The sequence below is a fragment of the Anolis carolinensis genome, chromosome 1 (assembly GCF_035594765.1).
Source record: "Anolis carolinensis isolate JA03-04 chromosome 1, rAnoCar3.1.pri, whole genome shotgun sequence".
Lineage (NCBI taxonomy): Eukaryota > Metazoa > Chordata > Lepidosauria > Squamata > Dactyloidae > Anolis > Anolis carolinensis.
The window spans coordinates 207,997,266-208,012,782 of NC_085841.1; the positions used below are offsets into that span (position 1 = coordinate 207,997,266).

Below are 15,517 nucleotides of genomic sequence, written 5' to 3' on the forward strand. Positions count from 1 at the left end.
CTGCACTGCTGGGGTGCTTGTGTGGGTGCTTTGTTTTTGCCTTAAGCACATGATCTGAGAAGGAAGAGAAAAGAAGGCACATGGGTGCATTTTATGGAAGACTTTTAGGAGAAACCTGGACAATTGTGGATGATGGACATTGATAGTGACAGAGTGGTTGCAATGGCCTGCAACATTTGTGCCATATTTGTTTCCTCGCCAGAGGATCTGCTTTGCTGTAATTGCAGCAAATGCAATCTGGTTGCTGTTGTTATTGATGTTGTATTTACTTTTTTCAGACTCAGAGTGGCTTACAACCATTCAAAATACATTGTTAAAAGTCCACAAGCTGCAACGGTTAAAACACAATTAAACAACCAGAAATTAAAACCAGGTTAAAGTGTGCATCATTTGAAATACATACACCAGCACAACAATTGGTAATATGCAGCACATTGTATAAGATGAACCTTCTATAGTCACATATCAAATACCTGTCAGAATAGAAAAGTTTTTATTGGTCTGCAAAAAGAAAGTAGGAAATGTGCTAGTCTTACTTTGTTTAGGAAGGGGAAGTGTGTAATTCAAGCCTGAAGCATATTTCTTCATAGTCCTGCTTCTTTGTGTCACATTCCTGCATATATCCATGTTTGGCAGACTTCACAAATCTATATTTATCCATCATTTTGCCAAAGTTCTTCTGAACAAATGACTCACACATCTTTACCCAAAACATTTTACTCCTTTCATTTCATTTGTGATCCATTTTAGTTATTCACAAAGTACAACCTTTGTATCCATTAGGCATGAGCGTTCAATGAAAGAAATGTTTCTAAACTCGCTTCTAAAGTAGGGGGTGCCTGCGCTTCATTTTTGAAACTATTTCCGATTTTTCCCCTCAATTTTTTTGGATATTTCTGAAAATCCGTAATGCTCTAAATTGATACCTTAATGGCAGACACGCATGCGCCGTAACGAAAAAAACAGCGCCAGGGGGGCCTTTTACAGGGCCCTCCCGCCCTCATTTTTTTAGCTATCCTGATCAAATTTGATAGACTGGAGAACACATTCAACCCTGCCAGCTCACCAAATTGCAGAACATTTTCTTTACCTTTTCATTTTTGGTGAATTTTCATAGTTTATAAAAGAAACAAACCATTTTGTTCCTGCATTGAAAGACTTATTTCCTTTTCCATTGGGTTTTCTTCAATGTGAAAGTCCTTCTACTTAGGTAACTAACTTTGCATCTCGGAAATCACTGGACAGAGTGGCCCGGCCCCCAACCCCCGCCTTTTTGTAAAAAGTTGTGGGGTGGGAACTTTGTAACTGCAAGAAAAATGGGGGCTCGGGTCCCACTCCTCTGGGGAGCCAGCCACCATTGGCCAGCACCTACCCCCCGCCCCTTTCTGCCAAGAAGCAGGAAATTGCATTCAAAACACACCTGACAGATGGCCATCCAGCGTCTGCTTTAAAGCCTCCAAAGAAGGAGCCTCCGCCACAGCCCCTGAGGCCGACCAGAAGCAAGCTGCCAGCCTGCCGGGAGGTCGGGCGACACCCTTACATCAGATGCTCAAAAACTGGAAGAAATCCCCAAAGCCCCCCCCCCCCCCAAGCTGCAAATTGTACTGAGCTAATAAGTTTTCTAGAGGTCGGCTGAATTCTACCAACAAACCAGCAAGAAGCACTCCCGGAACCAGATGATGAAAAACTGGAAAGTAACTTGGAGGCTACCCATTCCACCATGTTTCTTGCAGTCACAAAGCCCCCCCCCCCCCCAGCTGCGAATTGTACCATGCTAATAAGTTTTCCAGAGGTTGGCCAAATTCTACCAACAAACCAGCAAGAAGTACTTCCGGCTCTTGCCATAACCCGGGGCGGGTTATCCGACTTCTGGACAGATGGTGGAATTGTGGACTACCAGCATCTCCTTGAGAATTCAGTTGTGCACCTCCCTAGGCATTGCTTGACTAGTGCTTGACTATTGTGATGTCTCAGGTACCTTTGACCCCTGACTCCGGAGTCAGTACTGATCAAGCTACTGAGGAGTTTTTCCCAGCCCAGCAAGTCTCCCTTTCCAGATGCCGTCTGTTGATGTTTTGCAAGACCCAATTAAGCCTTGAGCCTGAGGCAATTCTCCCAGACTCCCCGGAGAGCGCAGTGTTTGATAGGAGACTTTCTATTCAAACAGATAGGTGTCAGAGGCAGATTATCCGCAGGAGCGCAAGATTAGCAGGACGGAGTGATTGTGTTTGAATCCACAAACTGAGCCTCTTCCCTTGGGAAGATTAAGGGAGGCTAACATCTGGCAGGTATGTTGTTACCAGTTCGTTCTCTTGGGAAAATGGGGAGACAAGCACCTGTTTCAGGGAGCTCTTGAACTTCCATAAAAGTTCTGTGCAAAGGTTACCCGTTGCAGAGTTCAACGTGACTGTTGAGAAACATACTTCGACTCTTGTTCCTGAGTTTCCCAGTGGCCTGCCGGCGCGCTTACTCTTGAGAACACCGGGAGTTACATCCCCATCCTTGCCAAGTGTGGACTGCGTTTAGATCCACCACGAACAACCTTGCCTTGCCTTGAATCCTTGCTCTGGACATTTATTCCAAGAACTTCCCTGGAAGACTTTGCTCATTTCCCCACTCAAACTGCCTGAGAGTTTGAGTGTGTTTCGGTTATTGGATTTTAAACTTTGAACTCTAATACTGGACATTGAATTTCATTTTATTGGACTAAATTTCACCTTTCCACAAAGGACAATTGCTGGACTATATACTCTGCTTATTTTTGTTTGTTTCTTTTATTTCTTTAATAAAGATATTAGATAGTTTATTGGCCTATGTGTTGATTTCCAGTGTTCGTGCAGCCTAGAGCGTTACAACTATTTCATTCTGTGATGTCAGGATGGCGTCTTACCCCAGACCACCCCAGCAGGCAATACGCGGAAATAGCCTAAGTGTAACCCTTTTCCAAAGTAAAAACAAAATGCACTCTATTGGTATGCCATTTCTGCTAGATGCTAGGCCGGCAGAATGAAGGACTCAGATATCTATACGAAGCATCATTCCGTACTAGGGACAACGTGAACAGAAAAGGTTGGAGAAAACCAAGTAACTAGCTGAAGGAGAACAATGCTCTGACAGTAACAGAACGAGTATTGGACTTGATAAAGTGTGTAATTTCCGCGCCCCGGTTGAGGGAAGAAGAGGTAGTTTTGTGTAGTTCACAGGATGACAGTGGAGTTATAACGCAAGTACACCAGCGCACTGGTTAGCTGTCCTTTGTGCAGAGATAAGCCTGTTATCTGCCAATTACAGCTGTGGTTAAATCCTATTAAATGAAGATCAATTGAGAAGCTTTGAAATAGAACCGGTCTGGTTCCTTTCCCTGCAACTCTTTGGACACAACCCAATTCCTTTGTCATGTTATGATAAGCATCCTATCCCTTCACCGGTCATTCTTAAAATTATACCTCAAATAATATTCTCTTTTGGGCCAATGTAACAAAATATGGTATATCGTGTGTCTCCAGTGCTTTCGTTGTGGTCTTTCGAACGGTTCCACAAAGCAATGCAAGCGTTCTTGATGATGCACGTAAAGGCATTATCCCCCCCCCCCATATCTAGTACATTGACCAACAGAAGACATTGAAGACTTGAAAGCATATGGAGCTACATTACTCCCAAAGTACTGTGCTTTCTCTGGCATGACAGAGGGCAACATCAGACACTTCTTTTCAGTGAAAAATGGATGTACAGTAGAATCACACTTATCCAACACGCGCTTATCCAACGTTCTGGATTTCCCAATGCTTTTTTGTAGTAATTGTCTTCAATAGACAAGGGGCCACAAACAGTGAGAAAGCTATCACGCTAGCTTCCAACGTTAAGGCAGAAGATAGCTATAGGACCACAGTAATTGTTGACGTGGTGGCAGCCACAGGGAGCAGCCAGGTGGAGATTTGACGTGGTTGTGGGCTCAAACAGGAAAGATTTATTTATTTATTTATTTCTCACATTTATATCCTGCCCTTCTCACCCGAAGGGACTCAGGGCGGCTTACAACAGTGGCAACAATTAGATGCCCATACAAACCAATATAAAACAGCACATAAAATGGTTAAAACTATTAAAATACACTATGCATTAAAATATACATTTCAAAAATAAAATCAGATCCGTTCTTCCTCATGCTTTGTCTATAGTTCTGTCCGTGTCATTTTCACCATTTATTGATTAAAAGCCTGGGCACACAGCCATGTTTTTAAGGCTTGTCTGAAGCCCAACAGGGTTGGAATTTGACGCATCTCTCTTGGGAGGGTGTTCCACAGCCGGGGAGCCACCACTGAGAAGGCCCTGTCCCTCTTTCCCACCAGCCGCGCCTCCGAGGCAGGTGGGACCGAGAGCAGGGCCTCTCCAGATGATCTCAGGGATCTTGCTGGCTCATAGGAGGAGATATGTTCGGACAAGTAGATTGGGCCGGAACCCTTTAGGGCTTTATAGGTCAAAACCAGCACTTTGAATTGGGCTTGGTAGCATATCGGCAGCCAATGGAGCTGGCTTAACAAGGGGGTGGTGCGCTCCCTATAAGCTGCCCCGGTTATTAATCTGGCTGCTGCCCGTTGTACTAGTTGGAGCTTCCGGACTGTCTTCAAAGGCAACCCCACATAGAGGGCGTTGCAGTTGTCCAAACGGGATGTAACCAGAGCGTGGACCACCGTGGCCAAGTCAGACCTCCCGAGGAACGGGCGCAGCTGGCGCACAAGTCTTAGTTGTGCAAATGCTCCCCTAGCCACTGCTGAAACCTGGGGCTCCAGGCTCAGCAATGAGTCCAGGAGAACACCCAGACTGCGAACCTGTGTCTTCGGGGGAGTGCAACCCCATCCAACACAGGCTGTAACCCTCTTCCCTGTTCAGCCCTACGACTGACCAGGAGGACCTCTGTCTTGTCTGGATTCAATTAGATGGACCACTAACAGTGTCAGAGCTATGACGTTAGCTCTCGCCAGCGACCATGAAGGAATAAAGATATAGCTGCACCGTTAATTTGGGATGAAGTGCAAGCCAAGCAGCAGAGAACAGCCAGGTGGAGATTTGACGTGGTGTTTGGAGCCCCAGTAGCGAAGTGTGTTAAAGCACTGAGCTGTTGAACTTGCAGACTGAAAGGTCCCAGGTTCAAACCTGTTAGCTCCAGCCGCTGTTAGCTCCAGCTTCTACCAACCTAGCAGTTCGAAAACATGCCAATGTGCGTAGATCAATAGGTACCGCTCCGGCGGGAAGGTAACGGCGCTCCATTCAGTCATGCCGGCCACATGACCTTGGAGGTGCCGGCTCTTCGGCTTAGAAATGGAGATGAGCACCAACCCCCAGAGTCAGACATGACTGGACTTAACATCAGGCGAAACCTTTACCTTTACCTTTGAAGCGATGGGCCACAAACAGTGAGAAAACTACCACATTAGTTCATACCAGCAACCATTAAGAAAGGAGGCTATACCACCTCAGGGGTTTGTGTGGAGTGGTACTGTGTAGCTTGTGCCCTCATGCATAGTGTGAGCTAAAGTCTGTTCAATTATTTTTTAAATTTTGAAAGAATAACAACTATAAATTTGGATGCTCAGGATTGCCTACTAGCTACTGCCTTGCCAAATGTAAAATCAGGAAGAAAGGCAAGGCATAAATGGTGGCTAAGCAGTGTAAGCACAAAGGGGAATGGAGATAAAAAAATATATAAATTAAATTGAATTTAGAAAATTATTTTAAATAAAAGAAAAACCTCGGAACAGACGCTTCTCTCAATATGCACTTAGTGGCCAGTGCCACTGGCCAGCCAGAAGCCAAGCGGAGAGGCACAAAAGGGAACCTCACAGCTATATATTTTTATTTCATTTTATTAAGGAATACCCCCTCCAAGAATCCCTTTTCTCAACATCCACGCTGCAAAGACAGCTGCCAGCACCAGGGCAGCCAGCCAGCTATAGTTGCCCTTTTTGGCAAAAAAACAAAACAAAAACATAACAAAAACCAAAACAAAAAAAAACACCTAACCCAACACAGTCCTGCTTTTTCCTTCTCCTTCTTTTCAGCTGGGACAAAATGCAAAAAACCCATGGCCAGCCAGCCAGCCAGCACAACACTGAGTCCTGGCTTCTTCTTAAGAAATACAACCCTCCCAGACTCCTTAAGCCGCTTCTCCCTTTTGCTTCTCACTCAGTCCCTTCTTTCTGCTTCCCTTCCCACTGCTTGCCAGCCAGATAGAGCAAATAGTAGCCCACAGACAACAACTAGCAGCATCCATCCATCCATCCATCCACCCACCCTCGCGCGCTCCCACCGAACCGAATGCCACGAGGCAGCCCAAACCGGGCTTTTTATAGAAGAAGAATGCGTGCGCATGCAAAGGACGTTAGCCCCCACCCTTGCATCCATCATGGACTCTTGTGATTGGTCGGGGAGCCACAGCTGTGCTGCGCTCCCAAACAAGTTCGGTTGCATTAAAAAAAATTAATTAAAAAATATTTTTAAAAATTATTTTGAGGCAAAAAAAATTACGAAAAAATTTAAGAGACATAATGAGAATAGGGCAAGAATGCTTCGAATTACAAAGCTTGATGGCCCGTGATAGCCCGTGTCGGATACCACTTCAAAAAGAGGGGTACATCCGATTTTAATCCGATATAAGAATCGTTTTGATATTTTGACCATGCCTAGTATCCATGGTTCACAAGTAACACAATACCACTCGCTGTGCTTCAGGGATCAAATTACTTTTAACTACTAAGTCTGTCTTGGGGGGGCATATAGGTGCATCTGAATAAAAAATGGATGCAAACATATGGTCCTCCAGATGCCAACGAACTACAACTCCCATCAGACCTCTCCACTGATTGTGCTATTCAGATCTCATAGCGCTTGCTGTCCAACAGCATCTGGAGAGCCACATTTTCACCTCTGATATAAACTTCCATCCAGTCTAGTCAGGGTGGTCTTGGTCTTGTATATACTTTATACCCATGTCAAAATTCCTTGTCTTGTTTATTTAGTGATTTAAAGCAGTCCTGAGCACTTTTTTTGGACTTTCTTCGTTTTCTCTTTCTTGTATGCACTATTTGAACTATAAATATATTTTATCCTTGAGCATTACGGCATCCAGCAGCTGGGATTTTCACCTTTGTCTAATGTGTCTTTCCTTCCCAACAGGAAGGAAACAGCAGACATCTGCTTTCTTTCAATATCAGTCGGGTGTTTCACTGCCTTTACCCTTCTTTCTTTTTCTCCTTGAAATCTTTTGTTTTCATTAATAATGACATTCACTTTTCTTGCTTTTTGGATACTTCTTTTATCCCTTCCCTGTGGCTGCTTTTAAAAAGTAAACAGCATCTGTATCCTATGCAGTACTACTACACATTTTGATGGCATGTTAAGTTTCCCATTTGATTAAGACCAACTGTGGAAGAAAGCTATTGACTCGGCCCTTGCTTGTGGGGCTTCATACATCATCTGTTTGGTAACTATGGAAAGTATAGCTAGATAGGCTTTTGGCTGTTCTTAATATTCTTATGGGGAAAAAACTATTCTAGTTAATGGAACACACACAATTTACCTCTAAATTGTACTTATTTAATTTGTAAGGGGATTCCAGAAATGTAAAATATTTCCCATTGATTGTGAATATCTAACATGTCCCAGATAGTTGTGGATGTACAGTAGAGTCTCGCTTATCCAACATAAACGGGCCGGCAGAACGTTGGATAAGTGAAAATGTTGGATAATAAGGAGGGATTAAGGAAAAGCCTATTAAATGCCAAATTACGTTATGATTTTACAAATTAAGCACCAAAACATCATATTTTACAACAAATCGGCAGAAAAAGCAATTCAATATACAGTAACATTCTGTAGTAATTAGGGTATTTATGAATTTAGCAGCAAAACATCGCAATGTATTGAAAACATTGACTAAAAAAACATTGAACAACAAAAATTAACTACAAATAAATATATAATTGTATAAAATGAACTGACAGTAACAACATTGTCAGAAGTTAAATCTGTAAAAAGTTTAGTCCTTGCTGCCAAGAGAAAGAGCTGTGGATCTGGGTGAGAGGCAGACTGCGTTGGATAATCCAGAATGTTGGATAAGTGAAGGTTCGATAAGCGAGAGTCTATTCCTGTATCTGTTTTTATCCTAATTGTTTGATGTGTACAAGCAATGTGTCCTTGAATCTGGCTCTTGGAGTATTTTTGATCTTTGTTTAATATTTTCTCTCTCAATCTTGAACATTCTTATTCACAAGGCTGATGTTTTGTATTCTAATGTTAGACCTCACTAGAGTAAATTCATTGAATCAATGGAATTGATTTAATGGTCTGTCATTCAAGAAATGGTTCAATTATGCCACTTGAGTTGGGATTACCAATCTTTCTTTGATTCTTTGGCAGAATGGCTTTAATTTCAGAATTCAGCAATTTCACTAAAATGATTTTCACTGAAATGACCTTTTACAGGTTTAAGATAAAATGATAACAAATATTGTCATTATTGTTTATGACACTAGATGTTGTGTGCTTCTAGTCATTTCTGACTTACAGAAATCCTAAGACAACCCCTATCATTGGGTTGCCTTGGCAAGATTTGATCAGAGGGAGTTTGTTGTTGCCTTCCTCTGAGGCTGAGAGCATGTGACTTGCCTAAGATCACCAGTAGATTTCCAAGGCTGAGTGGGGATTTGAATCCTGGTCTCCAGGACTGTAGTCCAATGCTTCAGCCACTGCTTGTACATTTACCCATATAATTTAGATTCCTAGTATAAAAGAATGAATCATAGTCAGGCAGTATTTTCTGTGCTTGACTAAGTGATGAGATCACTCAGTAGCATCTTCATATTCAATCAAGGCATGAATCAACTATGAGTAATGTGACCATTGGAAAAACGCATTTGACTCCCATGAAACCTTCTTTGTAAATAATGGTTTCTGTGGGTGCTTTTATTGTCTAGTGCTTGAGATTCCACTTTCATACAATTACTCTTAGGTAGAATTACATGAAAAATACAGACTTTGCAACAACCTTGGACATATCTGACTCATCTAATATTGGGCCATTATAGTACTTTGCTGGTTGTATCTGAGTAGAATGTAAAGCCATTTATTAACAGTGGTTCCCAACCTTTGGTCCTCCAGTTGTTTTGGACTTCAACTCCCAGAAATCCCAGCTAGTTTACTAAATGTTAGGAATAGTGGGAGCTGAAGTCCAAAACATTTGGAGGACTAAAGCTTTAAAACATCAGATGCTGTATTTAAAAAAAAAAATGTTATCTCGTTTAGGCTTTGTGGTTGTCTGCCATCAGGTTGTTTCCTACCTATGGCAACCCTGTCATGAGACTTACTTGACAAGATTCGTTCAGAGATGTTTTGCCTTTGCTTTTCTCTGAGATGTATGACTTGCACCGATGGGTTTCCCTGACTGAACAGAAATTCTAACTCTAGTCTCTAGAGTCATATTCCAAAACTCAAAACATTGTACTATTTTTAGTCTTAGCTGCTGTATAAAAATACAGATGTATTATATGTTTCGATATTTAAACTGAAATGCTATATTCATCTCTGCCTTGCTGTTACATTAATGTAAATGTGGGTGGAGGTCATATTCATGTGCATGTGGGTACTATGTGATACTCAGTCCAGATATTCATGGAGTCATGAATCACAGTATGTTAACACAATTTGAATAAGCCGCAGGGATTTGACAGTGCTCTTTGCTGAACTATAACCCATCCCCCTATTCTTTTCCTCTTATTTCTATGATTAGAAACTGTATAAAGGAAATGAATAAGATAGTGAAATACACTACTTATGACCCTGGGGAAGACATGTAGGCAGCCAGGACTGGCAAAGCCTATAGTGGCCTTTCAGGGTAACAATCTGACTCATCATTGTACCCTGAAGTCTAGAATTTCATGGTAACAAGAAATGTTCTTCACACATTTACCTCATAAGAAATCATATTCAAACTTGACTACAAGCCACACTTTCGGATGCTATATATAGGTCTTGAGATATATTGTGATTTCTTGCAAATATTGCTCTCCTGAAAATATCATTTCCTTTGTGTTGGGGAGGAAGCATTCTTATTAATCCTAGCCTTTGTGACTAATATATGCCTAATATTTTTATGATTGATTTTTATGGATGTATGAGAGTGGCTTTTAATGACGAATTTAGTGGGTCTTCCAGATCTGCAATTTCCAGCAACCATTGATTGTAGTGCCCCATGTAAGTAAAATAGAGACAATAAAAATGTGAACACTTTTGTGCTACGCCATTTAATAAATGGTTATACGTGTTTCTTCATATCAGCTGTTGGTCCTGGAACAAAACCCTTGCAGACATGGCAGGCCCATTGTACACCAATTTTTCCTTTTATGTTTACTATAAGAGACCTGGAATAGAATTAAGAGGTAGAACAAAAATACTTTCAACTGATAAGCTCAGTAGACAGTTTCTAAAGCTAATGGTGGCTTGACCATCCTCTTTGTTTTTGTCTTAGTGGTCTTTCCCAAAGTACCTAATGTTTTCTTAACATTGCGCTTGTATTGATAAATAAGACAGTGTCAATCTACATAACAGACACACATGAAAGAAAGTTGGGGGGCGGGGAAAGGATCAGAAACACTGTAATAGCAGTTTTTCTGTTATCAAGTGTGGGTGTTTTCTGTCAGGGAGGGTCAAAATAAGCCTCCTGCAGCAGCTCCTTTTTGGGCAATGGTCAGGAACAGATTATTGTCTCCCTTCCTGTGACGTTTCTCCAGCGCTCTCCTATGGCACTCAGTCCTCTTGCCAATGGGTGAAGGCAATTTGTACTCTCCAGTCTCAGGGCAACTGTTTGCTGGAGTACAGAAGGTAGCATCTCATCCTCCCTATTGCACTTCATGTGTCTGGTAAGCAGTAGCTTACTGTTAATTAATGGTGATAGTATATTTGACCTGATTTTGTACTTTAACAGTGTTGTGTTAAAAGGTGTGCATCCAAGCATCTTATATGGGGTACATCCAGACATTTATAACAGCCAGTTTAAAATAGAGTTCAGATTATTCCCTCTCATGGGTTTGCAAACTTTATTAAAGTTTATTAAAGCCAGGAAAGGGAAAAACACTATCCAAAGTAAAATCTTGGATATGCAGATGAGAAGGAAAGTGTCACAAAATACACTGTAATGTAAATCAGAAATTCTGCACAGCTAAAAGGAACAAGCAATTCCTAATTAATTCCAGAGGGTATTAAATCTGCCTTTAAAGTCAGCTAAACAGTAGGGCTTGCTTAATGCCCTGTAACGGATGAAGGGGACAATAAGGCATCATCCCCAGTGTCAGTTTTGTGGTTGGAAACATGTTTAATTAGGACAAAGTTAAAAAGGAAGTATGGAGGAATTGTGCTGGTGGTAGGTGTCTGAACATGGGAGCACTCTGTGTTCTTTTGAGGTGATCCGCTGCCATTGCCTGCTGCAGTGGCACAGTGTTTTGCTGGTTACTATGGTTTCCATTTTCTGCAAATGCTATTGTTGCATTATTAGAAAACCAGGGGGAAAAATAAGACACCATTAAGTGAAATGGCAAGCCTAATTTGATTAGACGTGTAATTTGGAAATTACTGAGAAATTTTAAAGATGGTTTAATATGCAGTGTACTGTAAAGGTCAGATTTATTTGAAGAAGAATTTAAAAACAGAGGGAAAGAAAAGGAGCTTTAAAATTTGAATAAACTTTCATTTCAGGTGCTTCCTCATCAGCTGGGTTACCCATGTGACATTGAATACTTGCAAATAATGTAACTTCTGTGAGGAAAAACTCTGTACCAAAAGATTGAAGAATAGATCTCTCTGGCTTAAGGGGAGCGTTCTCACATGGAGCATTGAAGCAGTACAAGTGATATGAAGCATTTTTAACAATGAGGTTTGTAATGAAGTGTGTATTTTTTTAGTTTACAGATGTCATGTTTAATTGCGTTTTAAAAGGGTCAGTATTTCAGTTACTCTGCACTCATGAGTTGGTTGCCATGGAGAAGTGGGCGGAGCCAATTGCCATTTTGATGGAGAAGTGCAGGTTTGAAAAGAAGCAGTTAGTCTGTGCCCTGATGAGGTACAGTGAAGACTGATCCTCAGTTGAAGGGATCAGGGAGGCTCAAATGCTTAATTTTGAGTCAGTTTAAAATAAATTGGTGACTTATTTTAAGGTAGTCTGTCTCATGATAAGGAACAGATAATCTGTGATTGTAATTCACAGGGTGACTGCAGTTTAGAGCAGTAGAGAAAGAAGTGACATTTTAAGGAATTTGAAACACCTCATTCTAGCTTTTCAACTGTTAACTAAAGTGCCTCTAAAGAGAAAGTTACTTTGTGCCTGAATAAACATGTTATTGTTCTTTCAAACATCTCAGCTTCTGTCATATATATATTACCATCAAAAGCAAACAAGAAAAAAGAAGAAAAACAAAATTTAAAAGGTCTCCTCTCTAAGTAGCTAGTGGCTATATCTTCCCATAGTAGTGGCAAGCATTGATAATCCCCTTTGCATCTGGTGACCGCATTATATAAACATCTTTACATTTGGTGGTAGCGTTTAAATAAAAACATCTTTATAATTTGGTGGCAGCGGTTAAAATATAATTATATATATATATATATATATATATATATATATATATATATATATATATAAAAAAATAATAAAAACAACATCTCTTCTCTGCAAGGTTGGATTGAAGAACGGAGTCCAACTGAACTGATACAAATTAAGCAATGGGCAATATAGCAACAAAAGTAGGGAAGATAGTGTTAAAAAGCCAGGGACCTGATTAAGGTCAGCAAAGGGACAATGACATTGTTACGTGCTTAGAGAAATGGTCCTAAGGGCACACGAGGCAACCAGCTCATGTACCCTTAGGACCAGCAGATACAAATATGTCTAATGGGTAGATAGGAGACATTGTTAGATTCTACAAATTTACCACCATGAACTCTATGATAATAAGAAAAGTAAGATGTAAATATTCCAACATAAAACAAAGCATGTGGGGAGTGATTGTTTGGCCTGGGAAGGAGAGAAGCATAAGATTAAAATGAATTAAATTCAGTTCCCTAGGTCACATGAAAAAGTGATATTTTGTCAATTTGATGCTGTTTGAGTGCTCATGTCAGAGAGAAAATGCCTCTTATTGAAGTGTTTCAAAACATCAATATCTTTGATATCCGTGGATTATCTTTTAGCTCAAATGGCAAATGTTTTTAGAATGGAGTATAAGCAGTTAATTTAACCAGAACGAATCTGCTAAGATACCTAGGCTAGCCAGGGCATGCTGTTTCTTCAACTGGTATACAATACCTTGCATGTTTTCTAGTCTGATCTCCAGATACTTCGGCGTTCAGTTGAAGCCGAAATTCAGATACCCGCTAAGGAACAGGGGAGGATCTGTTACCCAGTGCACCTTGTTACTTTGACAGCCAGATGGAAACACTCAGATAGGTTTGAAGGCAATAAACAATTGTTCGTTTACTTTCAGGCCTGAAAGGAAGTCTAATAAAAAAAGGAAGTCTGATACAGAGTTTCCGCTCAGAAAAAATCGGACATAACCATGCAGTACAGAGCAAAACATTTTATCCCCTTTCACAGCCATTCAGAGTCCTCCATGCCCTCCCCGATTGGCCAGAAACTGGTCAGCTTTTGATCTGTGCTTTCGTTGGCTGGGGAATCCCATTGACATCAGAAATGTACAGAGTCTTCTTCATGACAGGAAAAATAAATAGTTGTAATTTGTCCATTTGAAACTGGAGCCATTTGGAGAGTCCTCCCTCAGAGAAGGGGCTGGACTGACAAAATGGACTGAGGCAATATGTAAACTCAGGTTGCTCCTGACGCGAAAAAAAAAATGTAAACTAGTCCATGACAGAATTATAGGTTAAGTTTGGTGTGCAGAAAAGGATGAGCTGTTGAGAAAATGAGGTCAAGCAAATATCAACAGTTCAATGGAAGGCATACAGATTTCTTCAAGGTGCTGTTTGTGTCTAGCATTTCCTACGAACTGGATCCCCTCAGGTGATTAGTTTTCTTGTTTAACAGGATGGGGTCCTTCATGCCAGAATTGTCTCCTTGGGTGAGCTCACCTCACAGTGGGAAGCTGGAAGATTTTCACAAGCACATAAATACTATTTCATTTTAAGATTTTTTTTTTCCTAGATATGCTGGACCGTATCTGCACATCTCAATTTTAGCGCATTTCACTTACTTTTAATAGAAAACATATATGCATGGGTTCCAGTGGAGGAATGGGTTAAACCCTTGTGCCGGCTGAACTGCTGACCTGAAGGTTGCGTTACTGACCTGAAGGTTGCTGGTTCGAATCCGCCAAGACTGAGTGGGCTCCTGTCTGTCAGCTCTAGCTTGCAGGGACATGAGAGAAGCTTCCTAGTGGTATGGTAACACCTTTTTCAGGGGATCTGGGATCAATCTATTGTTTTAAGTACACATTTCCCCTTCACCTCCCTGGGGGCTTTGGGGTTGGGTAAATGAATAATTAATCCTCTCTGGAATCAGTGAATTCTGGCTGGCTTCTGGAGACACGATTTATCCAATCTACTTTAGATTGCTACAATGGAGCAGTTTTACTGTTGCAAAACTTGTGTGTGTGTGTGTGTGTGTGTGTGTGTGTGTGTGTGTGTGTGTGTTTTGGCTTCAACTCCCAGAAATCCTAACTGCTGGTAAACTGGCTGGGATTTCTGGGAGTTGTAGGCCAAAACACCTGGGGACCCAGAGATTGAGAACCACTGATATATAAATTCATAACAACCTTGTATCAATGTATCAAACATTGCTAATGGTCAGGGATTAGGACAGTAATAGTCCAGAATATCTGGAGGGTGGCAAGGTGTCAATGCATGAAATCATTTAATGTGCCTAAAACAAAGCAATTAAAAAAAATCCTAATAACTGTCAGTACCCTGTATTGGAGCCCTTCTTACTTCTGCCTACGTTTCTCTTGTCCATATTCTCTGGCATCAGGTCTTCCTGGGTTACCTGCCCCACTAGATTATAGTGCTGTCTGCTTTAAAAAAAAACCTTCCAGATAATGTAGGCTCCCAACTCCTATCAGCTCTTTGTGAGTAATGGTGGGAGTCATAGCCCAACAATATCTAGAGGGCCTAGCTCTGTAATAACTAGTTATGCAGCAATCATTGCAAAACATTCTTGATATCTGCTAAGGATTGATTCCAGGATGCCACATAGTTAAAATCCGTCAATGCTCAAGTCCTATTATATACATGGTGTAGTAAAATTGTGTCCCTTATATAAAATGGAAACTTGGGGGGGAGTACATTCTTTTTAATATTTTCAAACCAAGTATTGTTGAATCTTTGAGTGCAGAATCTGTGGATACGGAGGGCTGACTGTAGTGTTATAATTAGTGCTCTGTCCTGTATGTGTAACAATAATCTAGAGTTTGTGTCTAATGAATTACCTGGCTACTTGGTCCCTCCCCCAAACTGTTATCTC

At 41.1% G+C, this 15,517-nt stretch overlaps 1 protein-coding gene across 11 annotated transcripts in view; it reads left to right on the forward strand.

The window, feature by feature from the left end:
* Nucleotides 1–15,517, forward strand: part of chn1 (chimerin 1) — a 225,299-nt gene that overhangs the window by 110,505 nt on the left and 99,277 nt on the right. The window contains exon 1 of one of the 11 annotated variants that reach the window (XM_062969171.1): nucleotides 11,904–11,923. The exons of the other annotated variants lie outside the window; for them this stretch is intronic. Within the exon in view, the coding sequence (XP_062825241.1) occupies nucleotides 11,919–11,923 (5 nt within the window). The 5' untranslated portion in view covers nucleotides 11,904–11,918. Of the gene's footprint in view, nucleotides 1–11,903; nucleotides 11,924–15,517 lie in introns of those variants that run through there. 11 annotated transcript variants of the gene reach the window in all.